The sequence below is a fragment of the Seriola aureovittata genome, chromosome 2, assembly GCF_021018895.1.
Source record: "Seriola aureovittata isolate HTS-2021-v1 ecotype China chromosome 2, ASM2101889v1, whole genome shotgun sequence".
Taxonomy (NCBI): domain Eukaryota; kingdom Metazoa; phylum Chordata; class Actinopteri; order Carangiformes; family Carangidae; genus Seriola; species Seriola aureovittata.
This window is the reverse complement of record NC_079365.1, coordinates 21,844,589-21,864,580: the sequence shown is the minus strand read 5'-3', so window position 1 is coordinate 21,864,580 and position 19,992 is coordinate 21,844,589. Positions and strand designations below refer to the sequence as shown.

Below are 19,992 nucleotides of genomic sequence, written 5' to 3'. Positions count from 1 at the left end.
TCCTGATATATTGCAGCTCCCAGTGGATTCAAAGCACTGCATATTAACTAGGATGCAATGAGCTTTTAATTCATATATAGTCCATCAATTCATCCAAATATGCAAAAGTATACCGGCCTGATCCTTAGCAGATCAAGATGGGCTACATCCCAGTTTGAGGGATGAGTAAGTTATCATTCTTATTGTATTAAAATCATAAGTCTGTATAGAGTCTGGGCATTTTCATTACTGGCAACAGGCAGTGGTTTGTTAATTCTGCCTACCTGGTTGGCTCCACTGCTGTGGATCCAACACAGCCATGGGATTATTCCCTTATCTTAATTTTCCCCAGGTAACAATCAGTTCGACGCTCAGCTGTTTCTGGGTACTGCCTGGCAGCAACGTCAGATGGCTTGGAAGAACTATATAAATGCAAATGCTTCTTTATTGTGTTTATATTAAAAAGAAAAGTGAGGCAGTGAGTTTGGCACTTAGGTTCTTATTAAAGCTCTAGCTTGCATCAGTGTTTTCAATGTGAGAAGTCATTACTTACATTATCTGTTGGCGTGGTTGGCGATGACTTAAGAAGATTCTACTTTTGATGGACTTGTGGGAATTCAATAAAAATTATTGACTTTTGCAGATTGGAATGTAATGCATATAGCAGTAATAGGAGAAGTATGTCTAATGGGGAGAAGCTCCAGATATTCATTATCTAAAGAGTTGTTTTTCTCTCAGCCAACTAAAAACCTGAAGCACAAATTGCTCTCAGATGAGGCAGCATGTACTGCTGCAATAATAATTTTAATGACCACAATATACAGGTTTGTCTCTCTTTATTCCCCCTCATGGACACATTTGTTTGGGCTGAATTTGTTTGGTTTGGTTATACAACAAACCTTTCAGCATAATATTCTTCACATATCAATGCAATAATAAAATGAATGAAATCGAATGACACAGTTAATTATACCTCATGTTATTGCTTCAGTTTTTTCTAACCTAAGAAGTAGATTAACACTTAGAAAGAAATTATTTTGCTGACACCCAGTGGTTGATGTTTTCATCTTGCTACATTAGTGTAGAAAAGTGTGTATTTACTATAACACACACTGACACTGCTCAGACCATACCCATTCAGAAATATGGCTAGGTTAAAAGTGCAACTGTCAACCGGAAGAGATGAGTGAAACAATACTTTTCAGCTTGGTGTTAATTTAGTTTAGAAACATGTGTGACCTTACTTTTGCCAGTAGTTGGAGCCAAGTTTTGACACTTGTTTAACAAATATCTAGTTACCTTACTTAATCATACTTTCAGCCCTTCCACTTAGGGTCCAACTAATGCATGCAGCCTGCAGATATTTATGTTGCGGGTCTCACCATCAAAACAATATTAAAAGAGGAAAAATCAGCATTATGCTAATTTTAATATTCTGAATTTCAAATATAACACAACTGATCTTCAGTATAATAATTACATGATGCGACAGCAAATTATAATTTTGCTGTTTCCCTAGCATTCATCAGAGCATTCATTAGAGCAACTCTGTTTAGCAATGTTTCTTGCAGTCACTTGCCTCACCATGGAGGACTAGACAGGGTTACACCATCTCATTGCTGTGCAACTATAATGAGGATATGGCATTGTTATTCCTTGTAAATCCTCCAGCAGAGCCAACTGCCTGGGACATTATTGCGGCTGAATGGCAACTGTTTATTACATATTATTTTTATATATTCATATTATTCATATATTTTTCATAGTTATAATTCTATTATTATAAAATGATAACTCCCAACATGTACATGAGATTGATGGCAAATTAAGTGAATAAGTTGTTAGTTATAATAATTGTTATTATGGATAAAATAGGAATATTGTTATTATTGTTGAATGGTTGCAATAGTTACTCTAGCTTAGAAATTATTCTGTTCTACTTTTGTTTCTCCCTGGAACATATGGTAGTTTTCATGGAGGGAAGAACATGAAGGAAGCAACAGTTGTTCCAAAATAATAACATAGTAAAGCAGTCTATGTTGCAAATGGTATTTAAGCAGTGCACAATATCCCTTGAAGAACAATGTAAATAATATTCAGATGAAAACTAACCCTGGGACCATCTCTGGTGAAATGGAGTAAGGAGCTGGGAAGTTGTTTTGGGGGGTGGAGGATTCAGTGGAGGGTGGGTGACGATGGCTATATAGTTAGATTTATGCATGAGTTTGGTTTAATGGTATCAACACAGGCTGTCGGAATGGCTTCCCACACCATTTCAGCACTCTGGGAGAGATGGTTCAATTACTGTGAGGGGAGCTGGAGGAGAGTGCCACGTGTGAGACACTAGACTGACAGCTATTTAAGAGGCAGCCTCGTAAAAGAGATTTGTGCCTATCTCAGCTGGTGCTGTACTGGTGTGAGCTTCAGTGGAGGGGTCTAACGGCTGCAGCACTGAGCCCCTTTCCCACTCCGACCCGCCTTAATCTGCAGGACTGAGTGCTCCCCGCCCGCATTATGGATCATTTAGTAAAGCCATAAAAGCTGAGGTGTTTTCACATGAAAAGTTATTTCTTCACTACTTCTACTGTGATTCATTCCTCTCTCATCCACATAAATGCCCCGGGAGAGAGAGAGGGCGAGAAAGGAGGGTGAGAGAGGATGTAGTATAAAGGGAAGAAAAATCTGCCATGTCATAAAAGCCAATGGTCTGCTTACATTGATCCTTTCCGTGATCTCTACAAGGATTTAGGGATATTTTTCATCTCTCCTGGCAGATATTGTAAATCTAATCTTTGTTAGCCTTTGAACTCGTGCTTTTTTTATAGATCTTATCATTATTTGTTTTGTAGACAGTGTTGTGGGCCAGTGTAGCCTGTCAACTTTAAATCTCAACCTCTCATTACTTTCAAGCATTTGTCTCTAGACAAATTATTACAAAAAAGTTGTCTGTCAAATCTCAGCCTAGAAAAACAAACATTAAGATACAGAAACTTTTCAATACTGTTAAAAAAAATCATTCAAGTTTGTCAAAATATATTTATATATTATTATTAGATTTGAATACCCCCATACCTACAGGCAAGGTATCAACCTTATTGTTTTAGACAGTTTATTTCTTGAACAATGTCAAAATGTGCAAGAAACAATGTCCACACTTCTGACTGACAAAATGAGAGCCAAAATCAATTTCTATATCATTCTGCTGTTGTCGTTCACATGCCTCTTCACACACTGAATCACTCACTCTCTCTCTCTCTCCCTCTCCCTCTGTGTCCCCATACATTCATACTGATGACCACACACACACACACACACACAGATCAGCCAAAATCAATTATGTCAAGCACTGTGGTCGAGCGCATAATGGTAGATGTTACTGGTCATATACATAAAGGTGCTTGGCAGAGAATATTGATTGTAAGTTACTCCTGCCTTGTTGCATTGCTCTCTCCTGCGATCTGGCTGCTCCAAATGTCTCATCTACGGTTAGCATGACAGCCCCCGGCTGTCCTAATGGTGACTGCAGCAATTTGCAGCCTCCTGGGCAACCACTCTGGACCGAAGCAACAAGAAGGGTGATTATTACTTTAATCCCCTTGTGGAGTTCTCACATTACAAAAGGAGTGGGGGGATTTATCTCTGGTGCTGAGTGTGTGAGAGAGTAAGAGACATAGGGAGAGAGAGAAAAAGAAAGTGAGAGAGATCAAGAGAAAGTTATGCACAAAGGTACCACTACCTACAGTAAATGCTTTATATTATTGCATTATAAATGAATTCCTACAAAGGTCTCTCAGTTCTCTGTTTTAAGCTATGGTTTCCTGCGTAGGTGCGGGGTCAGTTGCCAAAACAATGCTTGGATAAGTCCTTTGGATTTCACGAAAAAGTTCAAATTCAATTGATTGAAATAAATGTTTATACCATTATTAAGCAAGGCTTTCTGCTTTATTCTGCCTATTGCTTTCCTCAGTGTCAGTTACCACAAACACCCTTCAAACGCCAGATAGTTTGTGCATTTTGTGTGTGATGTTATACTTCTATACACAGTGATCGGTAGGATAGGGCAGTGACCTTAAAGAAGACACTTAAAAAGTACATTCCACAATGTTTCGCCGATGTTGCTCTCTGGGCTTTCAGTCTTGACACTCTCACTCCAGGTGTTTTATGAAACACCTCTCGACTAGATATCTTTTCTAGTAGCAAATCTGCCCATACTGATACTCCACAGCATGTTTATTTGTTAGGAACTGTGCGGTAGTCATGACATCTTGAAACTCTGCATGTTTGAAACCTGAAATCAATGCAGTTCCCAGTCAAACAAACAATTGCTCAACAGTAAAAACAAAGTTACAATAACTTTTCAAAATGCACAGGATATTGTGGCGTTTGCAGAGATAGCTTGAGGTATGGATAAATGCAAGATAATAAATAAAATAAAGAGTAAATAAAAAGTAAATAAAAGTACAGGACATTGTTTTAACACGTAACTCTGTTGTTGGCCTTTGTGGTTTGTCAGTTTCTACAACCTGGCTTTATATATTAGATGTGTCTTTGATAGAGAACAGGATAAATGTCGGCCTCAGGAAACTGTTTTCTGTTGTTCTTTGTGTTTGGTAATTCTACACTACATCAGCTTGTGTCATTAGAGGATAAGAGCTGAGGATAGTGGTCAGCTTAATGTCCATTATCGGACTGTTATTTGCCTGCCACTGTGGCTTGTCAGTTAGTGTTACCTGAGGTTTAGAGGCTATGGCACAAACGTCGTGTCGTGCCACATCTCTGCCACTCAGAGGTCCTGAGGTCCTCTCTAATGGAACCACATCAATCACAGGATTAGCTCTGTGGAAACTTTTCACCCTGTTGTGATTCCGCCATCAAGTGCTGCCCCTCCTAGTCACATTTCCACCCGATTCTCTCGCTGTCACCCGACCTTTGAGTGGTAGGAAAGGATGTCTGCCTCAGTGACTAAATGGTTTGAAACCCAACAAACTGTGCTACTTTGTCAGTCAGCTCGCATAAAGACTGAAAAAGAAAAACAAAAGACGGATATCTTAGTATGCATGTTGTAACACGGTGTAATACTGATTTCAAATTGGAAAAGGTCTGTCTTTATTACTTCAATATTAGCTGGGCGTGTGGAGCATAAGCATTAGCTTGGGGTACCACTGTGCCACTGCTATAAAGTGTGAGTAGTATTTGTTCTAGATATCGTGTCTAAACGTTCAATCTATCCAATGCTTAATTGGATGAGATGCCAACCCATATGAATATGTAGCATTGTTGAAAACTGGTAGCATACCAGTTTGACATTACTTTAGCCTCTGGGTTTTTAAAACTTTTGAAGCCTAGCTCAAAGCTACATGAATATTTAAACACTGACTATGGCTGGGGAAAACCAAAGGGAAAAGAAGTGAAATCCAATTCAAATATTAATGATGAGGTTCTCCAAAAAATATATATTGGCCCAAAATGTCATTCCACATTAGCCACCTGGTGTTAACATATAAGCAAAATGAAAAAGCTGTTGTTGATATAGAAAAGTAATCCAGTGCCCAAATTCTTGCTAACATCTCTTAGTACCATGAGACACACTGCCTGAGGGAACAGAACAATCGGAAAGAAATATTTTCCCATCTCTGTTTAAATCCACAGTCACAGTTATTTAACATAGAGTCTCAATGGGGATGTTCATTACATTTCATATACGCTCTGAATCTTAACATGTACTTATCAATTCATCTGTAAGTTAACAAGACTGTCACAACGCATATTATAAAAATATTTTCTTATATCAGTGAAGTGGGTTTGCAAACTTGTGAGCACCATTTTAAAGACAAATCTCGCCTGTCTCAATCACTTCTCTGGTATCTGTAAGCCTCGCTGCAAGCAAATATTCAAGCCCACTATTACTATGGGAAAAGCAGCACTACGAGGAAAAATAATCCCATATTTGATAAGTAAAAAGAAAAACATGGAACAAAAAGCTAACTTCGAATACAAAACTAAATAATTAGAAAATACCAGTGAAAGTAATGCAACAGAGAAAACTAAGAAACAAACAAAACAAACTTCAACTAAAAGATATAAGAAAATGCGATTCCTAACAGACCTAACAGATCTGATCTGAAGATTTTCAACAATAAGAAATCCGAGAAATACATAGCAAATTCAATTAAAATAAAAAAGGAACAAGAAAAAAAGAAAACTATCAGTTATCAGCAGGGAAACACAGTTTCCCCAGAAAATAAGTAGTGATTTTCAAAGGTTTTACACCAACTTACACTGAATAAAAATACGGCTCAAATGAAGAAGAAATCTGCTCTGCTTACTTGCTGCATCTTACTGAAGAACAAACCAACATGTCACCACTTGAATTCTCAACTGCACATAACAATTTGCCCACTATCCCAACAGTAGGACCTGATGACTCCCTCACTGATTTCTACAAACACTTCCTTGAGAATTGTGGTTCTGCATTTCAAGAGGCTGACTTCAAATATAAAACTGAACTCTACTGAGACTCCTGTCAGTGTGACAATCAAACTTCTCTCCCAGCCATCCATTAATCTTTCAATTTCACTGAGAGAGATAACCAGCGTTGTGCATATTCACACTTCACAAGAGCTAGTTCAGTTTACACAGGTTTAAATGACTATTTACGTTCATATATCACAGTTTTGAATTTTTAACTAAGTTCAAGGTCCAAAAACATGAGCTAATTCACTCTCGTTTCTTCCTGTATTTTTAAATTAGCTGCCCTGAGCTATTTTTTTTTTTTTTTTTTTACAGTAGAAACTCATCCTACCTATCCAGTCAGTCGTCATTCTTTACTGCATAATACTATAGAATCAATCAATCAGTAAATGTTTTACCACTTAAACAATGTGTCGTAAAGCGGGACAAGTCCAAACAGTTTACAAATGCAGTTCAGCTCTATATACAATTTTTATTATGCAGAAACTGAAAACGAGACGAGATCGAAAGCTAATATATGGCCAATGTTGTAGGCTGTTGGTTTTCTACGTAGTGTCAGCTGGTTTCAGCTCTATATCTGTTTGATCCTCTCCTACTCACTGTGCTCATATAAACGGTATTTTAATACAGCTGAATTTCCAAAAAAGGTTTTCTTATTTATATATTTTTCTGTGTCTGTCATTCAGACAACGGAATGGAAAATAAGACATACGATTTTAATTGTCCATACAGTCTTTTATGCCTACACTTAAGTTACCTGTTATGTTGTGTTATTAAAATAAAAACTTCCAGCATTTGAGGTTATCTAATTCTTTACATGCTAACACATTATATAACTTTAAGTGGTCTCAGTGAATGTTACTGTAACTTTTAGGATGACACATGGCTTTTTGCCATGAATTAGAGGTATTGTATAATGGAAGGGGTGTTTTAAGTAGATCGACCTGTACCTCTAACTTTACCTCGCAAATGGACACAAGGCAACATTAGCTTTTAACATTGCTGGTGATTTACATTAATGATAGGTCCATCTGAGAAAGATAACCTCTTGGATTGTAAGTGAGCATCCATTAATCAAGACCTGCAGACAGCACAGGTTTGGCTTTAGAATAAAATCTTTATCTCATTTATACTTGAAAAATGTACTGAAATATGTAATGAATTAAAACAAGACAAGACAGCTACAGCTGCATTATTATTATATCAGATAAACAGTTCTGGTTTCAATCACATTTACACCAATCCGCCACAACATCAAAACAAGTTAGTGGTTTTAATGTTGTGGTTAATAAGTGTAAGGCGTAAGGTACACACATATACGGTCATTGCATGTTCGTACCACTTTTACAGTGCAGCTAACTTAACTTTTTTAGAATAGTAGAATCGAGAAGTTTTGGGTTCACTTCTGGGGAGCTATTATGGTGTCCATTTTTAGCTACAGTTACTGGTTTGATCAGTCAGACATTTAGTCCAACCCACTGTTAAAGGCATCGCAGAATAGGGTATTGCATTACCATAAAAGTGAATAATCTTTACCTTTATTAAATTAATCTTTAATTTATGTTTTCACCCATTGTCTGTTTATTTGTCAGCAGGATTATGCAAAAAGTACTGAATATATTTACACCGAACATGATGGATCATGAACTCATTCAAGTTTGAGGCAGATCCAGAGCATTTACTACGAGTTTAAATTTTTCCCTGGTCTATGTTGTTTGACATTGGCTCTGGCGAAAGGTCTGTGCTTTTTGAGTGCCCTTCTAGTTCACTGAGTGAAACTCTGCAGCATGCCTTCAGAATGAGGTTGAAAATTCAGTATTTTGAGAAGGGCAAGTGTGATGCTGCCACCATGCACTACAGAGTTCAGTTTTGAAAGATTACTGTTCAAGATTACTGATCCTTTTGCAGAGGAGAAAAGATGGGGAAATGATGAATTCACTGTTCTGCTGTAAAAGTGCTTAGCACCACCAGAGGGAATAACAAAAGGCAGATGAAGGATTCATTGCTCCAATGCACGACTGTGTGAGTGAAATTTATGCATCTTCTATAAATGCCTTTCTTTGACCAGACAACAATCATATGAATCCATTCTCTCATCATGCGCGCACTGGGAGTGGGGCGGGGAAACAACAGGACAGGTGGCCAGTACAACCTACACTGGCAACTGAGAGAACATACAAAACAAGTCGTCAGTTGGCCTCGCACAAGTTTTAACCCTGAGCCCTTTTGATGTGTGGTAACAGTACTAAACACCGACCTACTACCTTGCTGTTTGGTGCACTCCTATCACTGTACAATGTGCTGAAAAAGTTTTAATAACTATAGTAGTTACACAACAGACTCAAGAACAGTTCAGATACATCAAATAGATTAAACAATTGACCCAACAGTTGGCTCATTTTTCAAAACATCGAGTTTAGTTTTTTTTTTAATTTGCTCAGAAATACTAGCTAAAAATACACCCTCCTGTTGGTGGTGATAAGTGATGCAGAGAACTGTCATTTATCATTAAAGGTCTTTACCCTGAGGCCGCACTGTTGTCGAAGTTCGGATGAACTAAACTACATGTTACAGACTTTGGAATCTGTATACTATAAAGTAGAACTCCAGTGTACATTTGAATTCATTCAGTTAAGCACATCAGCAACATATTCTAGTCAGCTACCTGTTTCTCTTTGGTTACATTCAGTACAGGTTGTCCTCTACCTAGACACTGTATTAAATCCATCTTTCACAGTCTTATCATCACGAGTCAGAGGACACAGCGATCGTTCTGCCGGGCAACTCCATCCTTGTTCCCTCTTCTGTCTAAGCGTAAAGACATGCATGGTTCCCAAAGCAACATTCAATCACCCATGCACTACAAATATGATTTAAGGCTGCAATTTCATTAGCTGCGCATTTTCCACAGGACAACACAGAGCTCGGGCCCTCACACTTCATCATCATCTTTGCCACTCCTGTTTTATTTGCCCTCTCCTCTCCTTTTTAGACTGTGTACACAAGTGTTATTTTTGGCACGAGATGCTAAGCAGACAGACAGACGGACAGATAAGAGGCCTCTGCAAAAAAAAAAAGGAAAAAAAAGAAAAAAAAGAAAAAAAGAAGTGGGAGGCAGTGGTGGAGGCTGTAAAGCTATGACAAAGACGTGCACTGGGAGACATGACAGAAGTGATAAGTAAAAATGAATACGCCTCAGGCAGCGGACTACTGATTACTTCTTACTATTATGGCCTCACGTTTTCCACGGCAGTTCGCTGCATGGCTGGCCATAAAACACCACAGTGAGCATATCACTTGTGTGGCTAATGCTTGCAACCTGCTTCCATCACAGCATAAAACACAACCTTGGATTAGATCAAAGGAGCTGTGTCCGAATTACATAAAAAGTACTGATTCTTAATCAGGCCTTGAGTATATGGTGTGTTCCGAAAGAAAAAGACGAAATTAAGTATACAGCATTAAAGGTGTCAGCACGCTTATATGATCAACATCATTTTTGTGGTGTTAATGAACATTACAATGTGCAGAATAAATAGAGGAGCTACTCACATCTGGAACAAATTAAAACAAATTCAGGATGGTATTTTGACACAACTAGGGACATATCACAAAAACAAACAAATAAACAAACTAACTATTAAACCTTTGGAGAAACATTTAGTCTTAAAAGGTAAGGCTGGCGTTTTTTATATCAGTATTATAGCAGCGGGATAGTGTGTGTGGGTTTGACCCAAAATTAACAACAGTGTTTATGTATATAATAATAATAATTACGAAACATATCACTCAGTGTAATGGTGCAGTTCACTGATGTGTTCATAATAGTTTGTTGACAACAACAGAGGTCTATGGCAAAGAGAAATAAGCTATCAGGCTTTGGTTACACAGACAGGGCTTGTTAGTAGGGTCAATTCTGTTCTGTCTGATCTGTTGACAATAAGAAAGACATAGAATATGACAAGCTTTATCCTCTGATACCAAATTCAACTTGTGATATTCCACCTATATGCTAGCGAGAGACATGTGGCTGTCAAGCTGGTCTGTCCGGCACCTTTTTTGTTTTTTTGTTTTTTTCTTTTCACTCCCTTCAGTTATTGTCATTGTGCTTGTGACCTTATCACTGACATGCCAAAAAGATAATGCTTGCCTTAGCTGACGTGCAACAGGAGAACAGCGGAAAGAAAAGACACAGGGAGAGGACAGGAGAACGCCTGACTAAGCAGTAGCTGTTACCTCATTAGGGCTAGTGTTCCACAACAATGTTTAAAACATGAACTGCACACTCATTTAGTGCGTAATTTGACTGAGGTGCAACAGGGTCGAACAAGGGGTGGGGGCAGCCAATGTGGAAAGGTCTTGATCATTTAGATTGCATTAACTGACATTAACTAAGCGTGAGCTCTATGACTCCATCGCTCTCTTTCTTGAGGAGATAATAGCTCTCGCTTCCCAAGGTTTTGCATCTTTTTCTAAAACTCTGCCTTATTCCTATTCTCTTTATCTTTCTCCTGTTTTTGCTATATTTCAATTGCTCTGTCCCTCACACTCCCTCTGCCTCTTGCTCTCATTCTCTCTCTCTCTCTCTCAGACACACACACACACACACACACACACACACACACACACACACAGACACATGCACACACACACTCCATTCAGTTTTTTTGAGAGCACTGTAGGCAGAGATGCCCATGGTTTGGATCAGGCTGAGGAAGCAGGAATTAATTCTAATCAGGCTTGAACAGGGGAGAGCTATTCCATTTTTCACCACTCCTGGAGTCAGTCAAACAAGAAGCACCCCCACCTCTGCTACATATGCATAGACACACACACACACACAGACACACAAATGCACACACCCGCATCACACACAACAGTCTGGGCACACATGGTATTGTGATATCGCTTGACAGCTACACAGAATTTTGTTTATTAAACATCAGCTGCGTCTTTGACATTAATACCATGCAAACGAAGCCCCTGACACCCTCATTCACCTGTCTTTTCCATTTTGCTGAGAATTTTGAGCAGCCATGGGACGCTGCTAATACTCTCGCTCACAATAAAAACATGTTTGTCAAGATTAAATGCATTGTGGTTTTAATGTGAAAAGCCTGTATGAAAATGTGGTGTACTCTCACGATTATCTACTCTTCTGAAGTGCCTCTCCTCTGCTCCTCTTTCCTCCATATTGCCCCTTTATCATCTGCCTCAAAATAGTGTGTCAGAACACAGCCACTAAGCTCATCTGGGAGAATCGCAATTCGTCTACCTCTCTTTTCTTTATATGCCTGCGCCGTCTCCTTCATTTTCCATCTCATTGCTACCTACGGGTCAGAGCTCTGACACAGTCCACGTGGGGATCCTCCTCAAATGTCCATTTCACCATTGTACTTCTTTGTCATCCACGGTGAATTCACTGACTCCACATCTATTTTCATCTAGCATCTCCTATCTACTTTTCTTATTTCCATCTCCACTATGGGGGAGAATTTTAGCATATTGCGCTTTTTTGGCAGTTTCTACTTTCCCCCCCGAGCCCAGTACAAAGCATTATGTTATAGCCCATACCTATGCATCATGGAAATAGCTGTAATATAACTGGTAATTCTGTACATTATGTGCACCTTTGGGCTATCCTGAGCTCAAAGCCTCAAACAGTTATTAAGATGTAACCCTGTCTGATTGCACTAAATGTTTCTTGCCTTACCTATGGGTGACAGCTCTGCCACGCTGCCGATATAGGGGCCCTCCAAGAACTTGGGCTCACTGTCGTTTATGTCCTGGACCTTGATGACAAACTCTGACTCTGGTTCAAGAGGGTCATTGGAGAGCCGGTCCCGAGCCTGAGCCCTAAGCGTGTAAAAAGCCTTCTCTTCACGGTCTAGTCTCTCTGTAGCATGGATGTCTCCTGTTAGCTCATCGATGATGAAGATGGTGCCTGCCCCTTCTCCAGAGATAGTGTACTTGATGTTGCCCTCACCTTCGTCCGAGTCTGTATGGATCTGTAAATTGAAACAAAATGAATAAAATCAAAAAATTAACCTTTTTGCTAATTAAAAGTACCACCGTATCAACCACAGCCCAAGACAATATTTGTAATGGATATTATATTCAAAAAATTATATATTTGCAACATCAGATATTGTTTTGGAATGTAAAAAGTATCACCGTGACATCAGTTCCTCCAGAGACTGTTGCATTATGGGTTGTTTGTAGCCTTAATACTGCTAGGCTAGCTCATTTATAGTGTTTGTCAGTCCAAAAAGTGTTTATGATAGCTAGTTTAATCTACAGGAGTTTTCTGATCGCTTGTGTGGCATATTTTGTGGCCACTGAGGAAATGAATTTCTGATGAGTGAAAATGAGTCGAAAGCATTAACATGTCTTTACTGCATAAACTGACCTGGGACTGAATCATCTTTCAAACAGCCATGAATTACTGCTGTCACATGAAGTCACAATGAGGCATTCGTAAAGTCAGTATGAAAAATGCTGACAGCCAGAGAAAATCATCCTGATTGCTTCAGGAGCCTGACACGACAATGTGCGAATACAAATGTGGGATTTGCGTTCGGCTTTCATTAAATTATTTCCTGTTTCACTTTTTTATGAGAGGAAACGTTTCATTAATGAATAAATTGTAAATCGTATCTTCGAACAGTATCTTTTGGGAACCTTTCCCTCCAGGATTAGTGTGTATTTGGGATTTTGATTGGGGCCAACAGTGTGAGTACATTTGAAAGCAGGCAAAGAAACACTGACCAATAGATGGGGCTTTAAATGTGCAGACCAAAACTGGTCACAGTATCACCTTGTAAGGGTAACAAACCAGGAATCAGAGGACGGCTGGAGAAAGATCACGATTCCATTCACATGATTCCAAAGGTTATCGTTGAACCAAGACAGAGGTTATCATCTTCCCGTTATATACAACCACTTGTTATCACAGGGCCAACATCCACACTTAGATCACATTCACTAATAACTAGTAGGTGGACCTTTCAGTCGAGACTATTTGTCACAAATTTTGCATCAAAGTTTCTATCTAGTTTGTGAATATTAATGGTCTGTGTGAAAAATGACACTCATTCTTAAGCCCTGTCCAAAAGATATAAGTACCTTTCTTCCACCTATTACTTATCTTTTTCCCCACATAGCAATAGCAGCCTAATGCCTTCTCTGAGCTCCCTATAGACCAGCCATCACCATCACTGTGAAAAAAAAGACACCACAGTTCGAGTGATGATTTACACCTTTTCTGCACATTGTGCCCTTCACAGGATGTGACGCCCAAATTAGGAGATCAAAGTCATTTCAAAGATTGTTAAAGGTAGAGACATAGTGGTGCCGGTGCTGAAAAGTGAACTTAAAAGAGCCCTTATAAATCAGAGCTATATTTCGCCCCTAATGTGATTAGAAGACATTCCAGAGGCAGTCATAGGAGTAGCACTGGTCCCCCATCCCAACCTCCCCTTTGGCTCTTTAGTGAGCACTAGACCTCTCTCTCTCTCTCTCTCTCTCTCTCTCTCTCTCTCTCTCTCACCTTCTATCTGAAATTATAATTCAGAGCTGTCTATGCAGTGTAACTGTGGTTCAATCTACTGAGCAGACCAGGGGAGAGGGGAAATCGCCCTGGCCTCCCTGGTTAATATTTTATTAAGGCTTAATTAAATACAGGCTCCTATCACCCTTGCGGGGGTTTTCATTAAGTATTTGTCGTAAAACCATGGAATAATGCAAGCCTGTGCCTTGATATTGCTTCCCTCATCCATTTTCCCCTCCGTTTTTATCTATATGCTTTTGCCTTTTCTCACCATTCTGAATCATCCTGAAGACAAATACAGGAAAGAGTCAGAGAAAATATACTGCTGGATACTTTGGCGGTATCAATATTTCAGTTATAATAAAAGACGTTTCATTGGTCCAAACTGTGAGAATTATCCAATAAAAGTGTGCATACTCATGCTCCACTGGATATGTTTCCCCAAGACACTCTCTCTCACCCTCTCTCTGTAATTCCCAATCAGATTCTGCAGACAAGAATGTGTGTGAATGTGTCTTGTCGTCATGTGTTAATTAAACTGTACAAACGCTGGCACCATGCAAGCAAGTTCCTACCTGCTTCCTACCAGTTTGCACACACACACATGCACACACGTACACATAGATAGTGAGTTCATCATTCTGCTAGGATGATGCTATTTCTCCCCCCTCAGGCTGGATATACCCATCCGTCTGTCAGTCTATCTGCACTGGAGTGATTCAAGTTGGCAGCTTGAAAAACACATACACTACGCTTAGCTAAGTTGTTCTCTGCAAACTAAAGGTCAGAGCCAGGACGTCACTCGCTTAGCAAAGAATAACCAGGAGCGCAAACGTGCTCTTAACAAATTTTCATGAGAAGATGATTGGAGAAAACACAAACTCTATTACTATTTTAAAGCATAACCAAGAATCATAGCTGCTCCACTGGTCAAGTTTTCTGAGCTCACAGTGTTTCAGATTAGGTAGCTGTGTCGCTGGATCACTACAGTAATATGATGATGGTAAAATATAGTATCTCCCCCTTTTGGGCATGATCACTGATAGTCTTTGGGTTGGTCAATAGTATTGAAAGAAGCGTATAAATACCAAAAATATACATGTACACAAACACCATAAATGTTAAACTGATAAAAAAATATACAGCTTTCAATGATCACACTGCTCCCCACCCTGCAGCCCGGAGAGGTGGTAATCTAAAGTTTGCAGTTTCCTCACTGACAGGTAACGGCAGCTTCGTTCAGCTTGAGTTCAGTTGCAAACAACAGATTTTGGTAGTGACCCATTTTCACAGCAGAGATAAAGTATCAAAATGCATACAGGACTTCAGGAGGCCACTCTAATAGCATAAGTCACTTCCATCCGTAAGGACACAGCAAGTACAAATAAGAGTGTTTGGGACATACTGAGCACATGAGTGGACAGCAGCAGAGAGGTGGATTTTTACTGCGTTTGCAGTTTGAGATATTTTTTATAGCTATTATGGTACTTTCTTCAATAGTGAAAATGGACCACAATTGGAATCCATTTTTACAGGCTGACCACAACCACTGATCCCAGTTAATGAAGAAAAAAAACCTTTTTACATCCACTTTTCAAGGCTGCAGGGAGAGAGTTTTTACTCAGAATGTAGTATGAGTATTAGTGTACGACTTATTCAAGTATGCACCTGCAATGTAGTTAAATTTAATGGCACAAGCACACATTTTCTTACAAATATACAAAGGAGGATGCAGGCAAAATAGATCAGTCAAGTATGGATTCTCTGCAAAGTGTGAAAAACATGATAAACAGTGTGTACTATAAGTTTTAAATACTGTACTACAGCCTTGCCATTTCTCATTACAGTTACTTAAACTCTAAACCAATCTATGCTTGACATTATCCAGCACATTTTGAGAAGGATTTTTTTAGGTCTGCTACCCTGAGAGAGACGGGTGGTAAAATACTGTATGAGGTGAAAGGGACAGGTGCACACTAGTCTTGTAAAAACATTAAACAACAGTTAATTTTTGTCGTTTGGCTCGTTTGTTTGGACCTCTAATCAACACGGTCAGCAGTTGGAGTTGCAGCAGAGGGTGTGAACATGCAGCTCATGGAGGCAATTATAGTACTTTAAATACAAAACTGCTAATAGCTAAATCAGCACATATTAATAAGGTTTTAAAGGTTAAAGAATATATGCTAAAAAAAGCAGCGAAAATGTTTCAGTTGCAGGTTTAAGCTTTTTTCCTAAAGTTTAGTACAGATACTTAGCACAATACTCATGTGGCCAGGCGTATGTTGAAAGAGTTTTTTAGTTGCAGTTATTGCTGAAGCTTCATAAGAGCTTCCGCTCAACTATGGAAACAGAACAAGAATGTGGATTTGCTTCATGGCCATTATGGACAGAATGATTACAGTGACGAAAAACCTTCTCAACATACATATGGCGTAGGAATATAGCAGTTTAGCAAATTGTTATAAGACTGGTTAGGAAAAAAATGTACCTACTCTTTGAACTTACGCGGATTTGTCACAGTAGCTTAGCAGTTATTATTATTCAGTGTCTGTCTTAAGTTAAACAAGTAAGTAGTAGTTAGAAATGCCTTAGGGTTTACAGTGGAGGGTGACTCAGGGGAGAGTGAGGTTGTTGATGCCCTGTCAGGTTCACCTTTGGGTCATAACAAAGTGTCTGGCTGTCACTGTAGGCTAACCTGCTGAAGGGGATGACATATGACTCAGAAGCGGTGACGGAAAGTCTCCTTCTTATTTGGTAGTCAGCTCTTTTGAGTTTGTGAATTAAAAGTGTGTTAAAGCACAAACTCCATCCAAATAAATGCGACAGAGCGGTTTGAAATAATTGGGTGTTGGAAATACTGACTTTTAGAAATTTATAACATCTGAGGAACCCATAAGTTGCACATGTTTCTAATGACAAGCTTAACAGTAGAACAGAATAGAATAGCGAGACATTTGTGGAGCAGGATTTTACATTCGCAGTGGAGATAGCAGAACGTGGGCTGCACTGAATCCTTGGTTTATTGAGGGTTTCAAAGCAGGAGCAAATTGGCTGTCTTATATTTAAGTCTGTGTAATCAGGAGTAGGACTGCCACATTTCACTGCAGCTTGTCAAGCTCTCTGATCTTAACAGCTTCAAAGTGTTAACAAGGTGACTGTATCAGAGACAGCCTAGGTGGAGACAGCTACGGGGAAGGAAGGGTACAGACCATGGGAAACTGAGCCAGAGACAAGAGGGGAGACTATATGGCAGCATAGTGGAGGGGAAAAAGAAAGAGAAAGTCAGAGAGTCTGGAGAAATTAAAAATGGGGTGAGGGGCTGTTCGGGTTGGGATGTTTGGACAGAAGATAGAGGATGGACGTTCAAAGATAGGAGAGTGCCATACTGTAACATGGTAAAAATATAATTTCAAAATAATTTCAAAAGATGAAACAGAGTAAACAAAAGGTTTTCTTGTCCTCATAAACAGGAAACGTGGCTCCCTAAGACACCATGTCCTAACAGCTCCACAGTTTGTGGTTTTTCTTTTTTTTTTTTCAATCCCTCAGATCTTAAGCTGTTTTGTTCCTCTTTGATGACAGCCTTGTGATGTTGTTACAATTGGACCTAGATCTGACTAATTATAGCTTGGATCATAACAACAAGGAGAATTGCTTTAACAGGCATGGTACATGCATTTTTCTTTTGTCTGATTGACTGGCCAAACACTTTTTCCTCTCATTCTTAAGCACACACATTATGCCACCCAACATTACTCAGGTATCGCATTCAACTTACGAAACTCTTAAATACTTAACAGATTCAATTTTGTAATGATTTTCTACTATTCCCCCCTTTTATTTATTTCATTTCTTTTAACAACCTGGTTTTCACTAAAATTTTAGAAAACAAGAAAGTAAAATGAAAAATAAATTCATTATTTTACAAATCACTGTGGGTTTTACTGTATGTTCAACAGCACACCAAACCTGCTGCAGCCAAACTCAGACATACGCCATAAATCAAACTAATGTTCTTCAGAAGAAAACAGACAATTTGGTGAACAAAAAAGATGAGGCCATCTGTTTCATTTGGCTTCAAGTTGAATGCAGAGAGTTAAAAAGGGACAAAGAAGCATCTTGCACTTGGACTACACCGGCACTTTTCTCACTGTTCATGCTGAGACGGTGTAAGGAAAGCCATGCCAGATACATCCATAAAGATCAGAGAGTTGGATGGATACAAAAACACTGTGAAAGTACACAAAACTATCCTCTTTTTGTTGAGGGAAAATAAAAGCACGGGCACCTGTTACATACACAGTTCAACTCTCTCTCTCTCTCACACACACAAACACACACACACACACACACACACACACACACACACACACACACACACACACACACACACACACACACAATGGATTCATTTCTGACAGCTTTTGTCATAATGGAGGAGAGAGAAACATGACCGAGGAGAGGAAGAATGTGTGATTTTTTCCTCCTTTACTACCTTTAACAACAGCCATTTAGGATTATCTAGGCTCAGCAGCAATTCTGTCTCGCACAAAAGTTCACTTCCAGTGTTTTCCCCGTTCTGTTCCTTTCATTACAACACTTTTTTTTTAAAAAGCAGTTGGCAAGAAAAAAATATAGTTGTTGGATCATTTAAGTCCACAAGGATTCATTATCTAAATGTACCGACCAAAGCTGCCAGTTTAATGTCATTTGAGTGACCATTTTATTGGTAAATCTGATTTCATTAGCAGAGTAGTGGGAGCCACAGTGTGAGACAGGGCAAGCTTGGCAAGTTTGCTGAGTTGGGGTAAAGTAATATGAAAAGAAAAAAAAAAAAGCTTGTTGCAATTATCCAGTACAGAGGAACACTGCTTGGCTTTAATCCTCTGCTGCTCAAATTAAAGTGTTGATACCAAAAATCCAGCAGAGTCTATCTGCGTGTGAGTGTGTGAGAAAGAGTTACACACACACACACACACACACACACACACACACACACACACACACACACACACACACACACACACACACACACACACACACACACACACCATTAATAGCACTGATAGCACTGGCCTGTGTCCTAGTCACATGAAGTGCAATAACTTTAGATAATTTTATTAATAAAATCATCTCTCTTCTCCCTCCTGCTGTGTCACTCCCTCAAGCTCCCTTCAACTCTTTTATATCAGTTCACTGGCTTCTCTGGCCCCCTGTCCTGTAATGAATCACAAGTGAGTGCATGAAGCCTTCTTAATTCTAAGTCTCCCTTTGCAGTTTTCCCTCCTCTTTCATTCCTTATCTTGTGTATCACTGCTTTCTCTGTGTCTATCTCTCTGTCTCCCAGCAGACAGACAGCGCTGGCTGTTGGCTTTGTTGTTGGTCCTGCCAGCAGGAATGCAGCACAATCACAATGGCAGCTACATAATGGCCAAAGGATAATTATTCTATAACACCCAGCCCTGCCGCGTGCCGAGAACATCTACATTTATTTGTAAGAAGAGAGCGATCAATATATGCAGATGCGATATTAGCTGGTAAATTGCCATGTCTAAATGATTAGGAACAAGGCGATCACATGATTGATGTGTGTGACTCATCGCCGAGTCTCATGCTGTCTGCATTAATATTCTGTCTTTTTATATCACGTCCTATGTAAGGCAATCGAATCGTACATGCCGTCCACTCTCATCAACTCACTGAGGTTCATTCGAGAAACAGCTGATGAATGGGATGAGAAGAAGAAGAAAATGGGGGGGGGGGTGTATCCCCAAATCCACTTGTAAGACAGAGATGATTCGCTAAAACAGATTTGATTTGACATATACTTATTGTCTTTCATTACATTAGAAAAATAGTGCTCCATGAGCACATCTCCGGTGTCAAAACATTGTCCTCAGCATCAAAGAGAAGGGCATAGCTGAGGCTGTAATCACTGATCAATTCTTTGTTACCAAATACTTGCAGGAACTAAGGAGGCAGAGGAGCTAAAG

The 19,992-nt window shown here is 39.3% G+C and overlaps 1 protein-coding gene across 2 annotated transcripts in view; it reads right to left on the bottom strand.

The window, feature by feature from the left end:
* The window catches only part of LOC130187259 (cadherin-22), a 220,257-nt gene that overhangs the window by 47,897 nt on the left and 152,368 nt on the right, over window positions 1–19,992 (bottom strand). For both annotated transcript variants that reach the window (XM_056404695.1, XM_056404701.1), the window contains exon 6: window positions 12,164–12,458. In XM_056404695.1, the coding sequence (XP_056260670.1) occupies window positions 12,164–12,458 (295 nt within the window). The remainder of the gene's footprint in view (window positions 1–12,163; window positions 12,459–19,992) is intronic.